Here is a 25,412-nt window from a genome sequence, read left to right as displayed (position 1 = left end):
GCTGTTGTCGGCTACAAAGCGACATTGACAGGATGCAGAGCTGGGCCGAAAAATGGCAGATGGAGTTTAACCCTGATAAATGCGAGGTGATTCATTTTGGTAGGAAAAATTTGAATGTGGATTACAGGGTCAACGGCAGGGATCTGAGGAATGTGGAGATCTTGGGGTTCATGCCCACAGATCTCTGAAGGTTGCCACTCAAGTGGATAGAGCTGTGAAGAAGGCCTATAGTGTGTTAGTGTTTATTAACAGGGAGCTTGAGTTTAAGAGCTGTGGGGTTATGCTGCAACTGTACATGACTCTGGTGAGACCACATTTGGAGTATTGTGTGCAGTTCTGGTCAGCTCACTATATGAGGGATGTGGAAGCATTGGAAAGGGTGCAAAGGAGATTTACCAGGATGCTGCCTGGTTTGGAGGGTAGGTTTTATGAGGAAAGATTGAGGGAGCTAGGGCTTTTCTCTTTGGAGCGGAGGAGGATGATAGGCGACTTAATAGAGGTTTATAAGATGATGTGGGGGATAGATAGAGTGGACCTTCAGAAACTATTTCCTCGGGTGGATGTAGCTGTTACAAGGGAGCATAACTATAAGGTTCAGGGTGGGAGATGTAGGAAGGATGTCCGAGTTAGGTTCTTTACTCGGAGAGTGGTGTTGCTCGTTTTGCTAAGTGTGCTTTACACTCAATTGGCTCTGTTTTATAACCTTGCTCTAGAGTCGCCAGGTATCTTTATGATACCACCACGAGGTTCAAGTTCAAGTGCTGATCAATAACTCAATACACCAGTTAGTAAGGTTCAAATCAAAACACATTTATTATATACACAGTCAATCGCTACTCATGACTAAAATACTACAGAACTAGACCATTTCTACCACTAAAGGCCAATACTTAGCTTTGGAAAAGGAGCCCACTGGGTCAGGGAACAATGGCCTCTCGTTCGACCCTGAAACTGCAGGCTTCCAGCTGGTATGGACTAAGGGTTAGGAGCGCCTATCTCGTAGCGTGCATTGACTGGACACTTGTTGGTGTAGCTGCTGGGCAAGTCTCTCCGAGTTGAGAGTCACGGTCGAGTTCTTTGAGGGTTGCTAAGAAGACTTGCCAAGAGTGCGAATTGAACTTGGGGACTCTACTTTATAGTCCCCAGGGGCTTCGTGCCCTTTTGGGCGGACCCCGTACCTGGTTCCAATTGATTGGACCGTGTTCCAATCGATTGGTTTGATTTCCCCAATACTGGAGCTGTTCCCTGATCGCTGGGCGGTTCCTAAGTGTCCGTTGGCTTCTTTTGTTTTGGCTCCTGCTGGCACCGAGGAGTCTGGCTTTGCCTCGATTATCTTAACTGTTGCTATTATTCCCGGGGATCGCTCATCAATATGCAGATGGTCGTCAGTTTCGGTGCTGTCTGCTTTCTGCGAGTCTTAATATACAGGAAGCTTTGCATTCTGCTTGCCTCCCTGTACCTGTCTATTTTTCCCTGCGTTCTTAGCGAATCTCCATTTTAAAGTCGGGAAGTGGCCAACCCAGGTGGCTACAGTGGTAAGGGTGTGGAATGGACGGCCTGCTGTGATAGTGGAGTTGGACACTTTAGGAACTTTCAAGCGGTTATTGGATAGGCACGTGAAGCACACCACAATGACAGGGAGTGGGACAGCTTGATCTTGGTTTTGGACAATGCTCGGCACAACATCGAGGGCCGAAGGGCCTGTTCTGTGCTGTACTGTTCTATGTTCTATATTCTATGTCATTCTTAGAATGGTGTTGGAGTCCATCCCCATCCTCTGGAATCTGAACAACTTTCTCAAGAACAAACATTCAAAATGGAAGTAGAAAAGTTTTCAAACCTAGCTGGTATTGGTCCTGGATGGAGATAGTGGAGGCACTGTCCATACTTTGCAGAGACTCTTTACCTCCTCAAACAACTCCACAGGATTTTCCTTTGATAAATCAATGTTAACTTTGTCAAATCCTGTTGAAATTTTCCACGTGTCCTGTTATCGCATCCTTTCTAAGAGAGTCTAGCATTTTCCCTTCATTTGTTTATGGGATGTAGACATCCCTGGCTGTGCCAGCACTTATTGCCCATCCCTTAGGGCAACTAAGAGTCAACCACATTGCTGTGGTGGAGTCATATGTAGGCCAGTCCAATTAAGGATGGCAGATTTCCTTTCCTAAAGAACATTAGTAAATCAGATTGGTTTTTAATGACAATCTGGGACTTTTCCAGTATGTATGGAATTTTGGAAGATGCCAGCCAATTCATCCATTATTTCCTTTGTCACTTCCTTCAGTATCCTGGGATGTAGATTATCAGGATCTGGGGATTGATCAGTTTTCAATCCCATTAATTTTTCCAACACTTTATCATTAATACTAATTTCCTTCAATTCCTCCTTCTCGCTATATCTTTATTTCCTTTCATTTCTGGGAAGTTATTTGTCTTCCGTGAAGGCAGAACTAAAGTAATTGCTCAGCCATTTCCTTGTTCTCCATGATCAATTCTCCAGATTCAGACATTTGTCTTCACCAATCTTTTTCTATTTACATAAAGGTACATTTACAATCTGCGTTTATGTTCCTTGCAAGTTTACTCTATGATCTTATTTTTCCCCCCTCAATCTCTTCATGGTCCTTTGCTGAATTCCAAACTGCTCCCAATCCTCAGACTTTCTACTTTTTCTAGATCTTTTATGTGGTTCCTCTTTGTATCTAATGCTGTCCTAAATTTCTTGTTATTCATGGTTTGGCTGTTTTCCTGTAGCATATTTGTGCCAGAAAGGAATGTATAACTGTTGAGATACACTCATTTGTTCCTTTAAGTATTAACCATTGCCTATCCACCGTCCTGCCTTTTATTGAAGTTCCCCAACTTAATGTAGCCAAGTCATCCCTCATATCTTCGTAGTTTCCTTTGTTTAGATTTAGTTTTTGATTGGATTATTTCACTTTCCATCCTATTCATGTTATGTCACTGTTCCCTAAAGGACCCCGTGCAACAAGATTATTAATTAACCCCCTTTCATTGCACACTACCAAATCTAGGATAGCCAATTCTCTAGTTGGTTCCTGGATCTCATTCACCCTCCAGGAATTAGTCTGCCACAGTATTATTGCTATTTTGGTTAGCACAGTCTTAAGTAGATTAAAATCACCCTTGATTACTGCAGCTCCAACAACACTCCAGAAGCTCAACGTCATCCAGGACAAAGCAGTCTGCTTGATTGTTGATGGGGGACTAAACATTTGCACGGTCCACCACTGACACAGTGGCAGCAGTGTGTACCATCTACAATTTGCACTGAAAGAGTTTGTCAAGTTCTTTATGCAGCAGCTCCAAACCCACAACCACCACCATTTAGAAGGACAAGGGCAGCAGGCACATGGGAACACCGTCACCTGGAGATGCTCCTCCAAACCACTCACCAACGTGGAACTCCCTTCCTAACAGCACAGTGGGTGTACCTACACCATATTGACTGCAGCAGTTCTAGAAGGCAACACCATCACCATCTTGAGGGCAATTAATGGTGGGTAATAAATGCTCTGAGAACAATGTAGGGTTTGGTGTAATGAGTAAGTTTACCTGTTGGAAGTACTGTTTGCAGTCCTGGACACCTCACTCCAAAGAGAGGAGACAGCAAAGCTTCATTTGTGATACAAGGAATGGCAGATTAGAATTATGATGTGAAGTTATTGATCTTCAGGTTAGTCTAATGTAGGCTTTCAGGATTGAAAGATTTTGAATTAGTATAGAATAGAATTCCTACAGTGCAGAAGGAAACCAGTCGGCCCATCGTGTCTGTACAGACCCTCTGAAAGAGCACCCTACCTAGGCCCACTCCCCCACCCCATTCCCCTAACCTACCTAACCTGCACATCTTTGGACTGTGGGAGGAAACCGGAGCACCCGGAGGAAACCCACGCTGACACGGGGAGAACATGCAGACTCCACACAGACAGTGACCCGAGGCCAGAATTGAATCTGGGTCACTGGTGCTGTGAGGCAGCAGTGCTAACCACTCTGCCACCGTGCCGCTCTGAATAATGAGATATGATTTCTATTCTTAACGAATCAATGACAAGGGGCCATAAATTGAGGATTATCAGAAAAACAATCGAGTATGTAGCTAGAAGAAATATTTTTAAACACTTAGAAGATCATGGACTACTTCAGCACAAATTAATACTCAGTCAGGTAATAGTATTTTTTAAAGGATATGGGGAAAGGGTTAGAGTAGATTGGCAGTTGAAGGGCAAACAGTTTGTGGGCTGAATGGTCTCTTTCATTTTGTCATTTGTGATTACTCTGCCTATCATTTGAGGTGACGTGTCCTTCGCAGGCACCATCAGTGTGAGAGGCTTGCTTTCTGTCCTGCTGTTGATGAGTGACAATGTAAAGCTTTTATTATTTCCAGGGCTGCTCTTTCAATAGGTGATGGTGCCATTCAGCATTGCCATTGCTTTTTAAGTGCTTGCAGGTAATGAGCCAGCTGTCTGAAAGTTCAGGGGAGAATGGGCTGGAAAGTATCTAATTATGAAGATGCTGTTGAATTCTCTTGATTCAGGAGTGAATTTCTTATCCACAGGCAAGTTGTGCAACTCTCTGTATTTCTTTTTTTTAAATTTAGATTAGCCAATTATTTTTTCCAACTAAGGGGCAATTTAGCGTGGCCAATCCACCTACTCTGCACATTTTTTGGGTTGTGGGGGCGAAACCCACGCAGACACGGGGAGAATGTGCAAACTCCACACGGACAGTGACCCAGAGCCGGGATCGAACCTGGGACCTCAGCGCCGTGAGGCGGTTGTGCTAACCACTAGGCCACCGTGCTGCCCTCTCTGTATTTCTAAAAGCACCGACATGTCCCAGCTGTAATTATTTCCGATTGCAATAAAAAAATATTTAAAAAATAATTCAGACACTGGCTGAAAGTTGGAGCTAGATCCAACCTGCTTAACTGTATAAAGCTGTACCCAGTCCTCGGCATGTTAGATGTCTAATTCTAAGCTATTTACAGTGTAGCTGGCTTGTAGTATCTAAGTCAATGGGTGGAATGCTCAAAGTAACTAATTCAGGTTAAAGATTAGGTGCAGAGGAAAGGCTGAGTGAGATGACGCCGCTATACTCCAGGTTTGAGTGTCGAGTTGATATATTCCTAGATACATTGGGAGTAAAGGGATTTTAATATTGAACCTTCCCCCAAAACAATGTGGAGTTGGGTGCGGAGGCTACCCTGTTGTACCCTGCAAAGTTGCATGGTAGGTTGCCCTGCTGTGACCCATGGCGGCTGCGCTGGTGTGGGCTGTGTCTGCAGGAGGTGGGGCTGCACTGCTGTACCCCGTGGCGTAACCTGTGTATGCGTACGTGTACTAGGGCAAAGCAGCAAATAATCATTAACTGCAAATCGCAGTCCATGCCTCAGAGCCGGATATCGCATGGACTGTGTGTTAGATCTCTATTTTAGGCATTAGCTGTGTTTCTGTAAAATGGTTCTGTATGGTTTAATGTTGAAATGTTCTCAGAGAGGGCGGCACGGCGGCGCAGTGGTTAGCACTGCTGCCTCACGGCACCGAGGACCCAGGTTCAATCCGGGACCCGGGTCACTGTCCGTGTGGAGTTTGCATATTCTCCCCGTGTCTGTGTGGGTCTCGCCCCCATAACCCAAAGATGTGCAGGGTAGGTGGATTGGCCACGCTAAATTGCCCCTTAATTGGAAAAAGAGAATTGGGTACTCCAAATTTAAATAAACTTAAAAAATAATGTTCTCGGATGCTGATTGCTGATGATAACACAGTCGATCTTTTTTTAATTTCCTGCTTTTTGCAGTACTTCACAGGTTTGGAGTGTGGTCACAAATTCTGTATGCAGTGCTGGAATGAATACTTAACTACAAAGATCATTGAGGAAGGAATGGGGCAGGTATGTATCTATCATTTATTCCCCTCTCTGCTTGGGACTGAGATTTTTCAGTCTGACTGTATTGATGACCTCATTTGTTTTGCACCTTTTTGCAGACAATATCCTGCCCAGCTCATGGCTGTGATATCCTAGTTGATGACAACACAGTTATGTAAGTATTGTTTTAACAGCTGATCGTTGTTTCCATTACACAAGCAGTTTTGGATAAGGTAGCGTTCCTGTAAAGATCCTAGTTGTGGGGTGGGTGACTAAGATTGCAGTCAAATGGATGGTGAGACATTTTTGTACCACGTCCACTTAAAGAGTAAGAGCTGTGCAGTTCCAGGTACTGTCCCATCTAAATCGAGACTGTACCTGGAAAGAACATTTTGTGCACTCGAGGGAAATGGGTGGTGCCCTGTCCCTGGAGCTGTCAATGGCAGGACCAAGTGCAGGTGGTAAATTAAGACAATATTGAGCAGTAGTAGCGCGGGTATGATATTATTCATAACATGTTAGTGCCGACACATTAAGCCGAGGAATTGCAGTCAACGCAGTTGCCATGGTCATAAACCAGTGGGAATACAGCTACCGATTCTGGTAATTTGAGGTCACAGTAAGGAGTAGCGACTGATGACTTCAATCTGCCTCTCTGCTCCAATAATTTGTTTTTAATGAGTGCATGCTGTTGTAAACACCTCCCACCTCAATTTTACTTAACTTTAGTAATCTTCCATATAATATATGCACATTAGTGTTAATAAAGAACAAGAGTTTGCTGTTATCTGGTGTCCAGCATGACATCAGGACATCCGGAAGCAGTTTAAAGCCAATGATTTGTGCTCGCTGTTGTAATGTGGAAACCATGGCAGCCAGTTTACACTGAGCAAGCTCTCAAGAACAGTGAGAATGGCCAGATTTTCTTTGATATTGTTTGAGGAGTAAATCATTTCCATGACTCCGGCTATGCGCCGCTCCCTCAGTGCTGCATCACACTCCATTCTCTCTCCTTGCCCCCTTCCAGATATCTGCCGCAAGGCCATTATTTCACACGTTGTTTGATTTGACTGTTTGTTGTTTGCATTTGCACAAAATATAACTTAACTTTCTGCTTTCATGTAAGCATGTAAACAATAGAAGGGTGGTAAAAGGAGTAGGGCCACTTCGGGATTTAAAAAAACCAGAGACTTGCCTCTGGAGGCAGAGTTATTAAACGATTACTTTCGTAGAATCATAGAATTTAAAATGCAGAAGGAGGCCATTCGGCTCATCGAGTCTGCACTGGCCCTTGGAAAGAGCACCCTGCCCAAGCCCACACCTCCACCCTATCCCCGTAACCCCACTTAACCTTTTTGGACACCAAGGGCAATTTAGCATGGCCAACCCACCTAACCCGCACATCTTTGGACTGTGGGAGGGAAACTGGAGCACCCGGAGGAAACCCATGCAGACACGGGGAGAACGTGCAGACTTAGCACAGACAGTGACCCAAGCCGGGAATCGATCCTGGGACCCTGGCACTGTGCAGCCACTGTGCTACCGTATTTTGCATCTGCCGTTACTAAGAAAGGAGGATGTTCCCCAGGCAGAGGTGCAAGGTGAGATAATTGGTACACTCGAGGAATTTGCAATTGAGATGGCGGAGGTATTAGAAAGGATATCTTAACTTAAAATAATAAGGTGCCAGGACCGGGTGAGATGCATCCAAGGATACTAAGGGAGGTGAGAGTGGAAATTGCGGAGACACTGGTGATGAGGGCAATGCTGTATATGGATTTTCAGAAGGCATTTGATACAGTGCTACAGCTTGTGAAATAAAAGGGAAAGTAGGCACTTGGATCAGAAATTGGCTGAGTGATCGGAAACCGTAATGATAAATGTTTTTCTGATTGGATGAAGGTTTGTAATGGAATTCCCCAGGAGCCCATGTTGGGACCCTTGCTCTTCCTGACATATATTAATGACTAGATTATGGAGCTCGGGGCATTATTTCAGAAGTAGCTGATGATACACAGATTTTAAGTGTTAACTGTGATAAAGATAGTCTTAAACTTCAAAAGGACTTGGACATTTTGGTGGATTGGGCAGACAAGTGGCAGATGAAGTTCGATGCAGAGAAGTGTGAGGTGATTCATTTTGGCAGGAAGACTGTATAAATGAAAGGGAGAAACTCTAAAAGAGCTGTAGGAAAAGAGAGACCTTGGTGTATATGTACATAGGTCATTGAAGGTGGCAGGATATGTTGAGAGAACAGTTAATAAAGCATATTGTATTTTGTACTCAATTCCACTATTAATAAAGTCTCAGTGTATGGCGGTCATGTTAAATTGTATAAGAGACTAGTTGGGCCTCATCTGAAGTACTACATTCAGTTCTGAGCACCATACATAATCTTTATAATATAAAGCCTACAAGTAGGCTTACATTAACTGCAATGAAGTTACTGTGAAAGTCTCCAGTCGCCACATTCCGGCGCCTGTGGGAGGAAACCGGAGCACCCGGAGGAAACCCGTGCAGACACGGGGAGAAAGTACAAACTTCACACAGTCAGTCACCCGAGGCTGGAATCGAATCCAGGTCCGTGGCGCTGTGAGGCAGCAGTGCTAACCACTGTGCCACCGTGTTGACTTGGAGGGAGTCGAGCTTCTTTAATGTTGTTGGAGCTGTGCTCCTCCAGACAAGTGGAGAATATTCCATTACACTCCTGACTTGTGCCTTGTAGATGTGAACAGGCTTTTGGGGGTCAGGAGGGGAGTTACTCGCCGTAGGATTCCCAACCTTTGACCTGCCTTGGTTGCCACAATATTAATGTGGCTAGTTCAGTTTCTGATCAATGGTAACCCCCAGGACGGTGAATGTGGGGGATTCAGCGATGATAATGCCATTGAATGTCAAGGGACAGTGGTTAGATCCTCTCTTCTAGGAGATGGTCATTGTCTGGCACTTGTGTGGCGTGAATGTAACTTGCCACTTTTCAGTCCAAACCTGGATATTGACCAGGTCTTGCTGCATTTGGACATGGACGGCTTCATTATCTGAAGAGTCGCGAATGGTGCTGAACATTGTGCAGTCAATCGCAAACATCCCCACGTCTGACCTGATGATGGAAGGGAGGTTGTTGATGAAACAGCTGAAGATGGTTGGGGCCGAGGACACTACCCTGAGGAACTCCTGCAGTGATGTCCTGGAGCTGAGATGATTGACCTCCAACCACCACAACTTCCTTTGTGCCGGGTATGACTCCAACCAACGGAGAGTTTCTCCCCGATTCCCATTGACCAGTTTAGCTAGGGCTCCTCTATACCATAGCGGTCAAATGCTGCCTTATGTCAAGGTAAGTCACTCTCACCTCACCTTTGGCATTCAGTTCTTTCATCCATGTTTAAACCAAGACTGTAATGAGATCAGGAGCTGAGTGACCCTAGCTGAGTGTCAGTGAGTTGGTTATTGCTGAGCAAGTGCTGCTTGATAGCACTGTTGATGACTCCTTCCATCACTTTACTGATGATTGAGAGTAGGGCAGTAATTGGGTGGATTGGATTTGTCCTGTTTCTTGTGTACAGGTCACATCTGGGCAATTTTCCACATTGCTGGGTAGATGCCAGTGTTGTAGCTATACTCTGAACAGCTTAGCTAGGGGTGAGGCAAGTTGTGGAGCACAAGTCTTCAGTACTATTGCCGGGATATTGTCAGAGCCCAGAGCCTTTGCAGTATCCAGTGCCTTTAGCTGTTTCTTGATATCACGAGGAGTGAATCGTATTGGCTGAAGATTGGCATCTGTGATGCTGGGGACCTCCGGAGGAGACCGAGATGGATCATCCATTCGGCACTTCTGGCTGAAGATTGTTGCGAATGCCTCAGCCTTGTCTTTTGCACGGATGTGCTGGACTCCTCCATCATTGAGGATGGGGATATTTGTGGAGCCTCCTCCTCCAGTGAGTTGTTTAATTGTCCATCACCATTCACGGCTGGATGTGGCAGGACAGCAGAGCTTAGATCTAATGTGTTGGTTGTGGAATCGCTTGGCTCTGTCTATTACTTGCTGCTTATGCTGTTTGACACACACAAAGTAATCCTGTGTTGTAGCTTCACCAGGTTAACACCTCATTTTGGGTCTGCCTGATGTTGCTCCTGGCATGCTCTCCTGCGCTCATCATTGAACCAGGGTTGATCCCCTGGCTGGGTGGTAATGGTAGAGTGGGGGATATGTCAGGCCATGAGGTTGCAGATTGTGGTTGAATACAATTCTGCTGCTGCTGATGGCCCACAGCACCTCTTGGATACCCAGTCTGTAGCTGCTAGATCTTTTTGAAGTCTGTCCTATTTAGCACGGTGGTAGTGCCACACAACACGATGGAGGGTATCATCAATGTGAAGACGGGACTTTGTCTCCACAAGGACTGTGCGGTGGTCGCTTCCACCGGTACTGTCATGGACAGATGCATTTACAGCAGGCAGATTGGTGAGGATGAGGTCAAATATGTTTCTCCCTCTTGTTGGTTCCTTCACCACCTGCTGCAGTCCCAGTCTAGCAGCTCTGTCCTTTATGACCCTCTCTTTGGTGGTACTACAGTCCCCCACCCAGAGCATATTCTGCACCCTTGCCACCCTCTGCTTCCTCCAAGTGGTGTTCAACATGGAGGAGTACTGATTCACCAGCTGATGGGGGCCTTATGTGGTAATCAGCAGGCGGTTTCCTTGTGCAAGTAGCTTCACCAGATTAATACCTGGTGTCACTATGAGACTTCATGGGGCCCAGAGTCGATGTTGAGGACCCCCAGGGTAACTCCCGCCCGACTGTGTATCACTGTGCACCACCTCTGCTGGGTCTGTCCTGCCGGTGAGACAGGACATGCCCAGGGATGGTGATAGTGGTGTCTGGGACTTTATTTGTAAGGTATGATTCTGTGAGTAGGTCAGACTAGCCTGAGGCAGCTCACAAGTCCTCAGATGTTAATAAGGAGGAGTTTACAGGATCGGCAGGGCTGGGTTTGCCGTTGTCCTTTCCGGTGCCTGGTTCGATGCCGGGTGGTCCGTCAGGTTTCATTCCTTTCTTGTGCTTTTATAGCGGTTGAATACAACTGAGTGTCTCGCTTGGCCATTTCAGAGGGTAGAGGGCATTTAAGAGTCAACCACCTTGCTGGGTCTGGTGTCACATGGAGGCCAGACCAGGTAAGGGCAACAGATTTCCTTCCCTAAAGGACATTAGTGAACCAGGTGGATTTTTACGACAATCAACAATGATTTCATGATCATCATTAGACTTTTAATTGCAGATATTTAATTGAGTTTAAATTCCATCACTTGCCAGAGTGAGATTTGAACCCGGGTCCCCAGATCATGATCCTGGGTCTCTGGATTACTAGTCCAGCGACAATACCACTACGCCACCGCCTCACCCAGCCTTGAACACAATTTAAGTTGAGTCTGCAGGGAAGCAGTGGGAGAATGGAGTTGTTGGTGGTGACGTCCCTTCTGATGTGATGGAAAATTGAGCCTCTCTGTGGTATGGACATTAAAATCCCCTCTTTGGAGAATAGAAGAGTGTTCTTCATGTGAGTGGCAATTCCTTACCACCAAGAGGAACCGGTTAGGAGGCCATCAGTGTTTGAGACAGTGTTTGTGCCCATTTATCCAAGTGTGCGTTGTCCAAGTACTCTACTGTTATTTATTTTGAGCAGTTTCTGAGGTTGTGCGCAGTATAAATAGTTATTGGGCTGTTTAATGGGAAATTACCCCCAGAGCATTGAGTTAATCTGGGATGCAGATCTTAATGACCACAATTAAGGAGTGTCACACACAAACTAGCAGACAGTCTCACTGACGGCCAGAAATCATCTTTGACAGATGGAATTATAGATTTGTTAATTTATTTTTGTGTGGGGATTGTTGTGTTGGTGGCGATGCAAGGTTTAGGGTGAACTCCGTGCAATTTTTGTACAATTACTGTCAGTGTAACAAGGAGTAAAATTTTGCTGACATTGCAGAGTGATGTGAAGAGCCCTTTTTTTAGTCGTTATTCAATAGCAGCTTTGATCCACACAATACCGAGATTAATGTATTTTGCTGCGTGTTTAACAAACTATACTGCTCGCATTGTTCCTCGTTCATGCCTGTTACTTCCTACTCCATCTTAAATTTACTTTGCATGCCTGTACCCTTGTTTCTCTAATTTGTGTAGTTCCTGAAAATAGTTTACTCCTATCCAAGGGAATCTGGCATTTGCAGAAGGGGTTTGGTGTAGAGCAGCTGCTTTCACAGTAACTGACACTAATTTCAATGCTCCAACAGCCCAGAGCTCTTCATGGACTCTGCTGCCGCTGTATACATAGAGCTGAGAGAGGATCAGTAGTGAATTGCTGGTACTCTGTATGTATTGTTGTGAATAAAGTTACTTTCTGTTTGACTCTAAACTCGTGCTGGATCCTTCTTGGCCCTGACAGGAAGTTGTTTCCTTGGAGTTGCCAGATTACTGATTACAGAATCAATGCTGAAATCAAAGATCATTTGGAATGAGGCTGCCCAGTGTGACTTTGTAAAGGAGTTAGTAACAACAAGAATTAAATCCATTTCGGTTATACAGGGTCTATGATCAGGGGGAAAAATCAGTATATGTGCATGAGGAAGAAAGGAATGGAAGATTGTGCTTATCGAATAGGAGGAAGCTGATGTGGAATCTAAATACTGACCTGGACTTGGATGGAATATGCATTTCTGTGCTGGAAACTTCAACGTAATGCAAAAAGTTTTAATTGAGGAGGGTTTGCCAACTGAGTCAGTATGGGTGGAAATCAGCAACATGAAAGGAGCAGTCACTTTATCAGGGGTTTTCTATAGAAACCCCCAATAGCAGCAGAAATATGGAGGAACAGATTGGGCGGTAAATCTTGGAAAGGTGCAGAAGTAACAGAGTTGTTGTCATGGGTGACTTCAACTTCCCTAATATTGACTGGAACCTCCTTACCGCAAATGGTTTGGATGGAGCAGATTTTGTCAGGTGTGTCTAGGCAGGATTCCTGACTCAATATATAGATAGGCCGACTAGGGGGGAGGCCATATTGGATTTGGTGCTCGGCGACTAACCAGGCCAGGTGTCAGATGTCTTGATGGGAGAGCATTTCGGTGACAGTGACCACAACTCCTTGACCTTTGCCATAGCCATGTGGAGGGACAGGAACAGACAGTACGGGAAGGTATTTAATTGGGGGAGGGGAAATTATACTGCTATTAGACAGGAGCTGAGGAGCATAAATTGGGAACAGATGTTCTCAGGGCAATGCACAACGGTAATGTGGGGGTTGTTTAAGGAGCACTTGCTGCGGGTGCTGGGTAGTTTCGGCCTACTGAGACGAGGAAAGAATGGTAAGATGAAGCAGCCTTGGATGACAAGAGAAGTGGAGCTTCTCGTCAAGAGGACGAAGGAAGCTTGCGTAAGGTTGCGGAAGCAAGGATCTGGCACGGCTCTAGGGGGTTACAAGGTAGCCAGGAAGGAACTCAAAAATGGACTTGGGAGAGCTAGAAGGGGGCATGAAAACGCCTGGGTGGGAAGGATTAGGGAAAACCCCAAGGCGTTCTACACTTTAAAAAAAAAAAAAAATTTAGATTACCCAATTATTTTTTCCAATTAAGGGGCAATTTAGCGTGGCCAATCCACCTACTCTGCACATTTTTGGGTTGTGGGGGCGAAACCCACGCAGACACGGGGAGAATGTGCAAACTCCACACGAACAGTGACCCAGAGTCGGGATCGAACCTGGGACCTCAGCGCTGTGAGGCGGTTGTGCTAACCACTAGGCCACTGTGCTGCCCTAGGCGTTCTACACTTATGTGAGAAATAAGAGGATGATCAGAGTGAGAGGAGGGCCGATCAGGGATAGTGGAGGGAACTTGTGCCTAGAGTCTGAGGAGGTAAGGGAGGCCCTAAATTAATATAGTCAGCATGGCTTTATGAGGAGCAGGTCATACCTCACAAGCCTCATTGAATTCTTTAATAATTAAGAATCTTTATTGAGACAAGCAGACTTACATTTACACTGGAATGAAGTTACTGTGAAAAGCTTGGTCGCCACATTTCAGCGCCTGTTCGGGTACACAGAGAGAAAATTCCAAATGCCCAAATAACCCAACAGCACGTCTTTTGGGACTTGTGGGAGGAAACCGGAGCACCCGGAGGATACACAGGCAGACACGGGGAGACCGTGCAGACTCCGCACAGACGATGACCCATGCCAGGAATCGAACCGTGGACCCTGGCGCTGTGAAGCCATAGTGCTAATCACTATGCTACTGTGCTGTCGTGCTTTGAGGATGTGACGAGACACATTGATGAAGGTCGGGCAGTAGATGTGGTGTATATGGATTTCAGTGAGGCATTTGGTAAGGTTCCCCATGGTGTGCTCATTCATAAAGTCGGGACGTGGGATACAGGGAAATTTGGTTGGCTGGCCGAAAGAAGACAGCGAGTGGTAGTGAATGGAAAGTATTCCGCCTGGAGGTCGGTGACCAATGGTGTCTCGCAGGGATCTGTTCTGGGACCACTGATCTTTGTGATTTTTATAAATGACTTGGATGAGGAAGTGGAAGGGTGGGTTAATAAGTTTGCCGATGACACGGAGGTTGGTGGAGTTGTAGATAGTGTCGAGGTCTGTTGCAGGTTACAACAGGACATTGACAGGGTGCATAGCTGGGCTGAGAAAGTGGCAGATGGAGTTCAACCTAGATAAATGTGAAATGATTCAATTTGGAAGGTCGAATTTGAATGCTGAATACAGGGTTAAACGAAGGATTCTTGGAAGTGTGGAGGAACAGAGGGATCTTGAGGTCCACACTTTTAGCATAACATAGAACATACAGTGCAGAAGGAGGCCTCATACTCGTTGGAATTTAGAAGGATGAGGGGGGATCTTATAGAAACATATAAAATTATGAAGGGAATAGATAGGATAGATGCGGGCAGGTTGCTTCCACTGGCGGGTGAAAGCAGAACTAGGGGGCATAGCCTCAAAATAAGGGGAAGTAGATTTAGGACTGCGTTTAGGAGGAACTTCTTCACCCAAAGGGTTGTGAATCTATGGAATTCCTTGCCCTGTGAAGCAGTTGAGGCTCCTTCATTAAATGTTTTTAATGTAAAGATAGATAGATTTTTGAAGAATAAAAGGATTAAGGGTTATGGTGTTCGGGCCGGAAAGTGGAGCTGAGTCCACAAAAGATCAGCCATGATATCATTGAATGGCGGAGCAGGCTCGAGGGGCCAGATGGCCTACTCCTGCTCCTGTTCCTAGCTTCTTATGTTCTATCCCCGGAACCCAATAACCCCTCCTTGCCTTTTTGGAAACTTAAAGGGCAATTTATCATGACCAATCCACCTAACCTGTACCTCTTTGGACTGTGGGAGGAAACCGGAGCACCCGGAGGAAACCCACGCAGACACGGGGAGAACATGCAGACTCCACACGGACAGTGACCCAGCAGGGAATCGAACCTGGGACCCAGGCGCTGTGAAGCCACAGTGCTAACAGCTTGCACTACTGTGCTGCCTATTCTTTTAAGGGATATAATTCCTGTTCCTATTTGTTTTACAAAGTGAGGTTGGGCAGCTTAGCTGTGATTGATCCGAGAGTTCAGTGAACGTGATCTGTATACAAGCTGCCAACCATTTCATTTCAGCACGTTCTATTTGCGCAAGATTCATGTTGATGTCAACCATGGGGAAGTGAGTTTGTCCTGATGTATGTTGTTGTTTTTTGGATCTGGTGATAAACCTGCAGCTGGGTTTGTTTTTGGAGACTGGGGTCTTTTTAAAAATGTATTCTTTCATGTGGGTGTCACTAGCTAGGGCAGCATATATGGCCCATCCCTAATTGCCCATGTTTTAGAGATGGTGAATCACGACCCCTTTAATTTGTACATTATTTAGGCTGAAATTTCAGTAATGACAAACCTAACAATCAAATTGTACCTAGCTGGAGGTTTTAGTTTGCTATTGGCCTCACTTTATAACCAGACAGACATAGAACAGAACACCTGTGCCCTCATTACATAACATAAAATACATGGGCCAGAAGATTTTTTTAAATGTTCGAGGCATGTGAGCATCTCTGGCGAGGCCACCATTTGTTGCCCATTCATAATTGCCCTTTGGGAGCAGTTAAGAGTCCACCACATTGCTGCGTGTCTGGAGTCACAGATAGGCCAGACCAGGTACGGGCGGCAGATTTCCTTCCCTAAAGGACATTAGTGAACCAGATGGGTTTTTACAACAATCAATAGTGGTACGGTCGCTAATACTGAGAACTGCTTTCGATTCCTGATTTTTAAAATGAATTGAATTTGAATGAATGAGTTTGACCAGCTGTGATGGTGGGATTTAAACACATGTCCCCAGAGCATTAACCTGGGCCTCTGAATTATTTGTCCAGTAAACATTGCCTCTAGACCGCATCTCCTCTGTTTGTCAGTGTTGCTGGATGGGGCAGCATGGTGGCTCAGTAGTTAGCACTACTGCCCTTGTGGCGCCGAGGATCCGGGTTCGATCCCGGCCCCGGGTCACTGTCCGTGTGAACATAGAACATACAGTGCAGAAGGAAGCCATTCGGCCCATCGAGTCTGCACCAACCCACTTAAGCCCTCACTTCCACCCTATCCCCTTAAACCAATAATCCCATCTAACCTTTTTTTTTAGGACAATTAAGGGCAATTTAGCATGGCCAATCCACCTCGCCTGCATGTCTTTGGACTGTGGGAGGAAACCGGAGCACCCGGAGGAAACCCACAGACACTGGGAGAACGTGGAGACTCCGCACAGACAGTCACCCAACGGGGTATCAAACCTGGGACCCTAGTGCTGTGAAGCCACAGTGTAGCCACTTGTGCTACCGTGCTGTCCACTTTTATGGTGTTTGACCCCCACAACCCAAAGATGTTCAGGGTAGGTGGATTGGCCACGCTAAATTGCCCCTTAATTGGGGGGACAAAATTTGGGTACTCTAAATTTAAAAAAAAAAAGTTTTTTTAGATACCAACATGACAAGTTAGATACAAGTGAAGAACCCTACAAATCCTATTCACATCAGCTAACTGCATATTATGTATCACACTCCGCAATACAGTTCAGCTGTGTATTATCAGACTGTAAAGAACATTGTGCAGTCAGACAATATAAAATAACACCCTCCCTGCCCCCAAATCCGCATCATTGCTGGGTGTATTTGTTGTTGAGTTGCTTTTTCCTCTTTCCCTGAAATTTGCCGGTCTAATGAAGTATCTGCTAAGAAATGTTTGTTTATTTTCTCCAGGCGTTTGATCACAGATTCCAAAGTCAAGTTGAAGTACCAGCATTTAATAACAAACAGTTTTGTAGAGGTAAGTCCACCCCTCTGGAGAACAAACACTGAGTCAATGTGCAAAATAGGTAGCAGTAGAAATGAAACTGTTGCAAAGGCTCGCATTTCGTACATTGGCTGCTAAACTGGTGCCAAAACTTTAATTTGAATTTAATTAATATATTTAATTTGGTGTTAAATTGCTTGGCAAAATGACAGTAACCGGATCTTTGCCATACTGGGTGGAGTTGGTTGTCAGGTGCGCGCGTCGGAATTCGGGCAACTGGGTAATCAGATAATGAAGCCTGACTGGCAATTGTCCTTTTCTTTGTATTGCCCTCACATCAGCATGTGTAGTTGTTGTTTTACTGAATGGGACACCAACAGTTGTGCTTTCCATCACAGTGCAATCGACTGTTAAAATGGTGCCCTGCCCCTGACTGTCACCATGTTATTAAAGTCCAGTACCCTGATGCAAAGCCAGTTCGTTGTAAATGTGGGCGGCAGTTCTGGTAAGTAGCACACCAGATTTCTACCTCCGAGCTCTTCTGTTATTGGCTGCCTTCGAGTGTCTGGATTGAAGTCTGAGTCTCTCAAATATTAATATTAAGAGGTTTTTTTTTTTGATTTGCAGCTTCAACTGTGCTGAGAATTGGCATGATCCTGTTAAATGCAAGGTGAGATATGAACTGAATGTCGGAGCAGGTTAGGTCATTTAGCCTGCTCCACTCTTCAATTTGATCATAGCTGATTATCTCCCCGAGCGTCACTTTCCAGCCGTTTCCCCATATCCCTTGATGTCAGAATCCTGAAATCATGTTGATTCCTGTCTTGAACGTGCTCAACGATTCAGCTTCCACAGTCCTCTGGGGTAGGAAATTCCAAAGATTCACCACCTTCCTCTGGGGTAGGAAATTCCAAAGATTCACCACCTTCCTCTGGGGTAGGAAATTCCAAAGATTCGCCACCCTCCTAGAAGAAACTCCTCCTCATCTGTGTCCGAAATTGGCAACCCCACACTCTTGGATGATGCCCTCTGGTCCCAGACTCTCCTTCAAGAGGAAAGTACAGAATAAAATATTGCAGATTCTGGAAATAAATAAAACAGAAAATGATGGAACAGAAATGATCTGGCAGCATCTATGGAGAGACGAGGGTTGATATTGTTCTGCCAGATCTGACTGTTTCCAGCAGTTTCTGTTTTGTTTATGAAAGTAATTGGATGTACCTGTGTAGACAGTGCATAAATTACTAATATCCACTGCAAATATACTGGATAATGTATATGGGCTGGAATCTCCGTTATTGGGATAATGTCCCCACACCGTCGTTAAAAACTGTGGACTTTCACGCCAGAAAAACTGCCATGAAAGGGTCACATGTTCCTAACCCTACAGGAGGCTTGCAGGGACCCCGCATAAAACCAGCAGCTTCTGCTGCAGTTACGGGCCCCTGAACTTTCGGGTTGGAATCTGCGCATGCGCACACGCCCTGCTCCATGGCAGACTCAGACCGCGGAGCTGGACATTGAGAATAGACCGCCCAATCAGCCTCGCGCCCGACCCTGACCGCCCGCACAAATATTCCCCGGCCAAGTACAAGGCCCCCCCTGCCCTCCGACCGGTCCGCGCCTGACCAGGACGGCCGCGGACTGAGTCTACAGCTGCCATGCTAGTTTCCCGACCGACAGGACCACATCAGATCCACGCCGTCACGACTTTGGCCAGTCGGGGGCGGAGAATGGCGGAGCAGGGCCTCCAGCAATGGCCCCGGGTAGATGCTATTCGGCGCTCTGTACTCTCTGAGTACGCCGCTTTTTGGGGCCCGGAGAATCGGGGAATCACGCCGGTCCCAGTTCCATGCAGGGAAATGGATTCTCCACCCCGACGCCGGCCGCGATTTCGGCATTGGGGTGCGGAAAATCCAGCCTCTTGACTCGGTAGAAGCAGGAAATTGTAGTGATAACACTGAGTGAACAGGATGAGCTATATTTAGTTACAGATTGTACAGCTGGAGTCTTGACTTCCCTGAGTTCTTGGGCTGAGTTCAATGAAGTGTCACAGGGAGACACTTCCTAATGGATGTAAAATCACCCCGGAATGCGACAATAGCTCAAGTTTTCTTAGCGCTGGCAGAACCCAGGGAGCAATTCGCAATGTGGGCTAGGTGATGCAGGAAGAAGAACAAAGACTGGTCTGTGGAAGTGTGCTGAGTGCCTCAAACACCGTGTGCACCGAATGCCAATATTTTGCGAACTCCATATAAGCCCAAATATTTTCAAAATGATCTGTATTTATTGTGTATGTAGATAGACTGCCTCAGCTGCTGTCAACAATTTCAGAAATAGCTTATAATGTTGTTTCTTCTTCTTTGTAGTGGTTGAAGAAGTGGATTAAAAAGTGTGATGACGACAGTGAAACCTCTAATTGGATAGCAGCAAACACTAAGGTAGACCGACGCCCTCCAGGGACTTTCAGCACCGTGTCCGATTGGATGACTGCTGCACCAGAACATTGGTGCAGAATTAGAGAGAAGCCCTGTCTGTTTCTTACTGTTGTGTTCACCCATCAGAGATTGTCATTGTCACAGAGCGTGCATTTTGGATGCACTTTCTTCAATATTTATCTTTAGGGTGAAGTTAACGTGACAAAATATTCCAAAATTGTGAACAATAAATGTAGCTTTTTGTGTACAGCTAAGGACGAAAAGTGCACTCGTCTCCATCTCGGTGTTCTTTCTGCCTGGGCACCTGTGCAATTCTCTTCTACCTGGTTCCACTTGTTCATGTGTGAAATCGGTTAGTTGTTGTAGTTATGTTTGGAAGGAGACAGTTGAGTGTCCCAAGCCCTTCACGTCCAGCAGCCACATACCTGTGATTTCTTCCAGGAGGGGCAACCCTCCACAGGGTAAAGGCCACAAATCATTGTCAATTAAACCACAATAGAAACACATCTTTCCATGGCCCCAACAGTTTGCTTTTGGGTGTTCACCTGCCTGCAAATGAGAGACTCTTGGAAAAATGATAGGAGCAAAGTTTAATAGAAAAAAAACTGGATAAAAGCAAATTACTGCGGATGCTGGAATTTGAAACCAAAGAGAGAATGCTGGAAAATCTCAGCAGGTCTGGCAGCATCTGTAGGGAGAGAAAAGAGCTAAAGTTTCGAGTCTAGATGACCCTTTGTCAAAGGTTAATAGAGTATGCGAGAGTTTATGGGTGCTCTATTCAGACTGTTCTCCAGGACCCCCTACTTTATGTGGTGTAACAACTTAATAGTAAAGCAACAATATAAACTTGTTTTAATAGTAAATTATTTTCAGTTACACAGCATTACACGAGCAGTAGTTTGATGTGTTTTAATTTGCTGTAGTTGGGAGTGAGCGGTGTAGTTGCTGTTCACTTATGATCGCTTCCAAGAAACAGAAATTACAATGTGGAAACTGATCATTTATTCAACCAGCGTTCCACATCAGCAATAACATTAATCCTAATGCCCAGTCTGTTATCCTATCCTTCATTCTGCTTTACTGCAACCATCCATCCAACATAAGTTTTGAAATGTTTTCTGCTTCAGTCTGTCACACTTAGTGTAGCGTTCCAGTCAGTCGCTAAACTTTCTTCAGAAAAGGCGCTTTGCTTGCCCCCTGCCCGTAATCTTTTGCATTTAAATCTTATGCGTGCCTTCTTATTCTGGAACTGTCGGTCACTGGAAACTGTCTGTTTCTACTTCTGTTCTATCCCCACCACTCCATAATGTTGAACACCTTTATCAAATTACTCCTTAATTTCCTCTTTTATTTAAAAAAAAAATGAAAACCGCTTCAGTTTTTTGAATCTGCCTTTGTATTTCCTCGTGAGGCAGCGTGCTCGCAGATCTGCGCTGTTTGCTTCCTGTAGCGTGCATTCTAAAACTACATATACTGTCCCTTGTTAACAGAACCCAAACCGATTGGTGAAGCAGAAATCAAGGCGCAGAGCCTTCCTTTCTTGATGAAGGTTATTGACTTTGTTCAGTTTAACAGCCTCATTCCCACACACCGCATCTCAAAACGTCAGCAATATTTATATAGGCTCCAAGTACTAATTAAACAATGCCCTTTGCCAGTGCGTCTTAACATACCATTAACATTCTAATTGTATTCTTTCTGAATTTTTATGTAGTTTAGTATATTTTAACATTTTCATTCTGCATCTCTTGCTTAAAACAAGCAATATTCCATCAACTTTCTTTATGATTTAGGGGCGGCACGGTGACGCAGTGGTTAGCACTACTGCCGCACGGCATCGAGGACCCGGGCTCGATCCCAGCCCTGGGTCACTGTCCATATGGAGTTTACACACTCTACCTGTGTCTCCGTGGGTCTCACCCCCACAACCCAAAGAGATGTGCAGGGTAGGTGAATTGGCCACGCTAAATTGTGCCTTAATTGGGAAAAAAATAATTTATGACAAAAAAAAACCTTTCTTTAGGATTTATCCACTTAAGATGCTGCAGTTAATGTCTCGTAAACCTGAACTCCCAGGCCGTTGTTCTTTCAAATGCTCGTGTTTCACCATTTACTATTTAAAAGTTCTAATCAAAGCGTACCACATGTATTGACAATGGATTCTATTTACAGCATTTTCCCCCACTCCCAAGATATCATTATCCCCTTGCAGCTTCTCTTGAACTTCAGAATCACTTACTAGCCCTGTTTTCATTATTGTCTGCAAATTCTAGCCCCATATTCAAATCATTGATGTACATTGTGAACAGGCAGAATCCCATGGCTGGCGTCCCTCCAGTTCCATGTCCTTTAATCTCCAATAGCCTCCTGCATGATATCTTTGTAAAGCTTTTCTGAAAGTCCATGTAGACCACATCTATTGAGTTCCCAAAAATGGGGAACCACAGTTCCTTGTATTTTTTTCTGGTTTTATGTCATTACTGTGCCTATTGGTGCATGCAGTGTCCTCTGCACATGCTGTTGGTTCCGACTCCAGTGTCTCTAGTAACGTGTTGTAAAATACTCGTCTAAACTCACTGGGGAGATTTGAGGGACATCGGTCAACCGCAGGCTATTTCAAACCAAACCGAATACACTGACAGTGGTGTTCTAGAATAGACCATTTCTGCCCCAACAAGTTCAGTTTGCTAATGAACCATAGACCACAGAGGGCTTTTAAAGTAAAATATTACCTGGAACATATCTTGAATGCGTCTAATCGCTGTTCACTGGCCTTAACCCGAGGATTGATTTCTCGATATGGTTTGCTGTTTCATTGGGCTTGGTAGGTAGTTGATTAGAACTCGAGTGTGGGCATCTGTTACTTATAGGTAGTTGGATCTTTACTCTTCATTAACCATGTCTCTGCTGTTTCAACAGGAATGCCCGAAATGCCATGTGACCATTGAGAAGGATGGTGGATGTAACCACATGGTTTGTCGCAATCAGAATTGTAAGGCAGAATTCTGTTGGGTCTGCCTTGGTCCCTGGGAGCCACATGGATCTGCCTGGTTAGTTTTGCAGTCACCCCATTCTTGTACAAGGAAGAGGTTCAGTATTAATCAATATTTGAATTATTTTGGGCAGCGGGTTGCATCAATTCAAACTCAGTGACCTGAGTTTGAATCCAGGCAAGCTACTTGACTACTGTAAAAGAGCTGCTGTGTACTGGTTTCAGTGCATGAACACGGTTTCAGGTCAGATTGTAATCTACTGAGATGGCATTCCTACTCCAAACAGTGGAAAAGGGACAGGTTGAAAGCTAGAAGCTATGAAGAATTCAGACTAATTTGGCAATGTGCAGTAGGAGAATGAACAGAGGTCTGTGCAATCGATATGGGGAAGAAATGAATCAATGAGTTCAAGTAGTCAGCAGGTAGGTTTCATACCATTTCAATTTCTCCTGGCGTTTCATAGGAGAAACTTCTGAACTGGCAAAGAAAGCAAAGGGACAACATTTGAAGTTAATATTTTATGCACATTCTGTTATTTTTTTCTGCGATTATACAAAACCCTGGTTGGACCTTACTTGGAGTCACTGTGAGCGGGACTGGGCACCACACATTAGGAAGGATATTTTGGCTTTGGAGGGAATGCAACATACGTTTACAAAAATGATACCTGGACGACAGCGATTACAAGGAGAGATTACACAAATTAGACCCGTTTTCACCAGAATTTAAAAGGTTAAGGGGTGATCCGACCAAAGTATTCGAGATATTAACAGGGGAAGACAAGGTAGATAAGGATAAACTATTTCCACTGGTTGGAGATTCTAAAACGAGGGAGCAGAGTCTAAAAATTAGGGCCAGACCGTTCAGGAGAGATGTGAGGAAGAACTTCTTCACCTAAAGGGTGGTAGAGGTTTGGAATTCTCTCCCACGTCAGCAGTTGAAGCTGGAACAGTTCACTTTAAATGTGAGATATATGGGGCTAGATTCTCTGAAAACGAGACTATGTCCCCACGTCGGCATAAAAACAGTGGAGTTTTACTCCTGAAATTCCTGCAAAAAAGTTAAATGAATTCCAAGCCCCGCAGGGGGCTAGCAGGGAGCCGGAGTGAATCTCGCAGCTTTTGCTGCAGATACTGGCCCCCCGCACGTCCAGGTCAGAGACTGCGCATGCGCATGGGGCGACCTCCAGCGGCCGCGCTGTGCTCCAAGGCAGACTCTGCGTATCCGCGCCTCAACCCCCGCACTTTAAATCCCCGGCCGCCTGTAAGGTCCACCCTGGTCTCCGATCCGCCCGCCCCCAAACCGCGGCCGCGGACTGAGTCTGCAGCCGTCAGGCGAGCATCCCCACCGGCAATAGGTGGTTAGTTCCATGCCGTCGGGAACTCGGTCGGTCAGGAGCGGAGGATTGCTGAGCTGGCCTCTGGCAATGGCCCCCCCGGTGGTGTGGCGTACTCCACGATGATGTCGATTGCCAGGAGTGCCAGGAGAATCGCTGGGCCCGATTACAGCATCAAATTGGATTCCCTGCCCCGGCGCCAGCCGTGATTTCGATGTCGGCGTGCAGAGAATCCAGCCCATGGATTTTTATTAAGCAAAGATATTGAGGGATATGGGTCAAAGGCAGGTATATGGAGTTAGGTCACAGGTCAGCCATGATCTCATTGAAAGGCGGTACAGGCTTGAGGGGCTGAGTGGCCTACTTCTGTTCCTATTAAAGCTGAAATGAAATTAAGTTTTCTCCTCTCTGCTTTTAGGTATAACTGCAATCGTTACAATGAAGATGACGCAAAGGCTGCGAGGGATGCCCAGGAGGTAAAAGGAGCATTGTGTGGGGGTGGGGTGGGGGCAAGGGGAAGTCTACTGAACACTAAGCTGTGTAGTTTGGGCCGTTTCTTGTTGAATCTCAGTCTTTCTAACTTTGAGTTGTGTTTAAGACTCTTCAAGATCCTTCTGAATAATATTAGAGTAGATATCTCCAGTTGAGGGACTAGCACTGTCATGATGGCCTGATTACCCTTGTGTGCTGTCAATTCCTTGATTACTGAAAAGTGATACTGAAGACGATACCCAAGGTTTTGGTGTGTATTTGAGAGCTTGGAGCATTTCTGAAGTTTGCTGAGGAGGTCAGCATGATGCAGTGAGGGAGATGTCAACAGATCAGTGGACCCTGTGAATTGCATGCCTAATTACTGTTGTGGAGATCTGTGTGTTGCCCGTTGAGGATTCCTCACTGTCGTTTTAATGTTGCACTAGCTTCAGGATGTGCAAACTGCTTTACAACCAATGGATTGCTATTGGATGTGTAGTTAGTGTTGTCACTGCAGCCAATAAACATGTAACCATGTCTCACAAGTAGCAGATTAACACTTGCTCTGTTTTGGATTGTGTAAATTGTGGGAGGAATGTTGGTCAGGACATCGAAGGCTCTCAACTCTGCATAAACTGCCAGAGCAATTTTTCTGTCCACTCGATGAGGCAAACGTTTCTGCTGGCACCTCTGGCTATTTACCACTCAGGTTAATTTTTTAAAAATGTAAACCTGGGGAAATGGGCGTCACTGGAAAGAACAGCGTTTATTGCCCATCCTTGACATCGAGACGGTTATAGTGGATCCTTTTAAACCCACCACTTCCGTATGTTTTGGATTTGAACCCACGACTTTCTGACTCAGGTGACAGACAGTATTAGCAGCTGAACCAAACTACAGTTTTATTTTATTTAATACAAATGAATAAAGCACTTAATTCTCCAAGAGATC

The 25,412-nt window shown here is 45.3% G+C and overlaps 1 protein-coding gene across 2 annotated transcripts in view; it reads left to right on the top strand.

Annotated features, from left to right (window-relative positions):
* Positions 1 to 25,412, top strand: part of LOC119956752 (E3 ubiquitin-protein ligase ARIH1) — a 78,694-nt gene that overhangs the window by 40,017 nt on the left and 13,265 nt on the right. For both annotated transcript variants that reach the window (XM_038784106.1, XM_038784107.1), the window contains 8 exons: positions 5,824 to 5,916; positions 6,012 to 6,067; positions 17,190 to 17,256; positions 17,622 to 17,728; positions 17,851 to 17,893; positions 19,593 to 19,664; positions 22,581 to 22,711; positions 24,409 to 24,466. In XM_038784106.1, coding sequence (XP_038640034.1) covers positions 5,824 to 5,916; positions 6,012 to 6,067; positions 17,190 to 17,256; positions 17,622 to 17,728; positions 17,851 to 17,893; positions 19,593 to 19,664; positions 22,581 to 22,711; positions 24,409 to 24,466 — 627 coding nt within the window. The remainder of the gene's footprint in view (positions 1 to 5,823; positions 5,917 to 6,011; positions 6,068 to 17,189; positions 17,257 to 17,621; positions 17,729 to 17,850; positions 17,894 to 19,592; positions 19,665 to 22,580; positions 22,712 to 24,408; positions 24,467 to 25,412) is intronic.

This window comes from Scyliorhinus canicula, chromosome 24, assembly GCF_902713615.1.
Source record: "Scyliorhinus canicula chromosome 24, sScyCan1.1, whole genome shotgun sequence".
Classification (NCBI taxonomy): Eukaryota; Metazoa; Chordata; class Chondrichthyes; order Carcharhiniformes; family Scyliorhinidae; genus Scyliorhinus; species Scyliorhinus canicula.
Note: the sequence above shows the minus strand (reverse complement) of the source record. Positions and strands in the feature narration are given on the sequence as shown.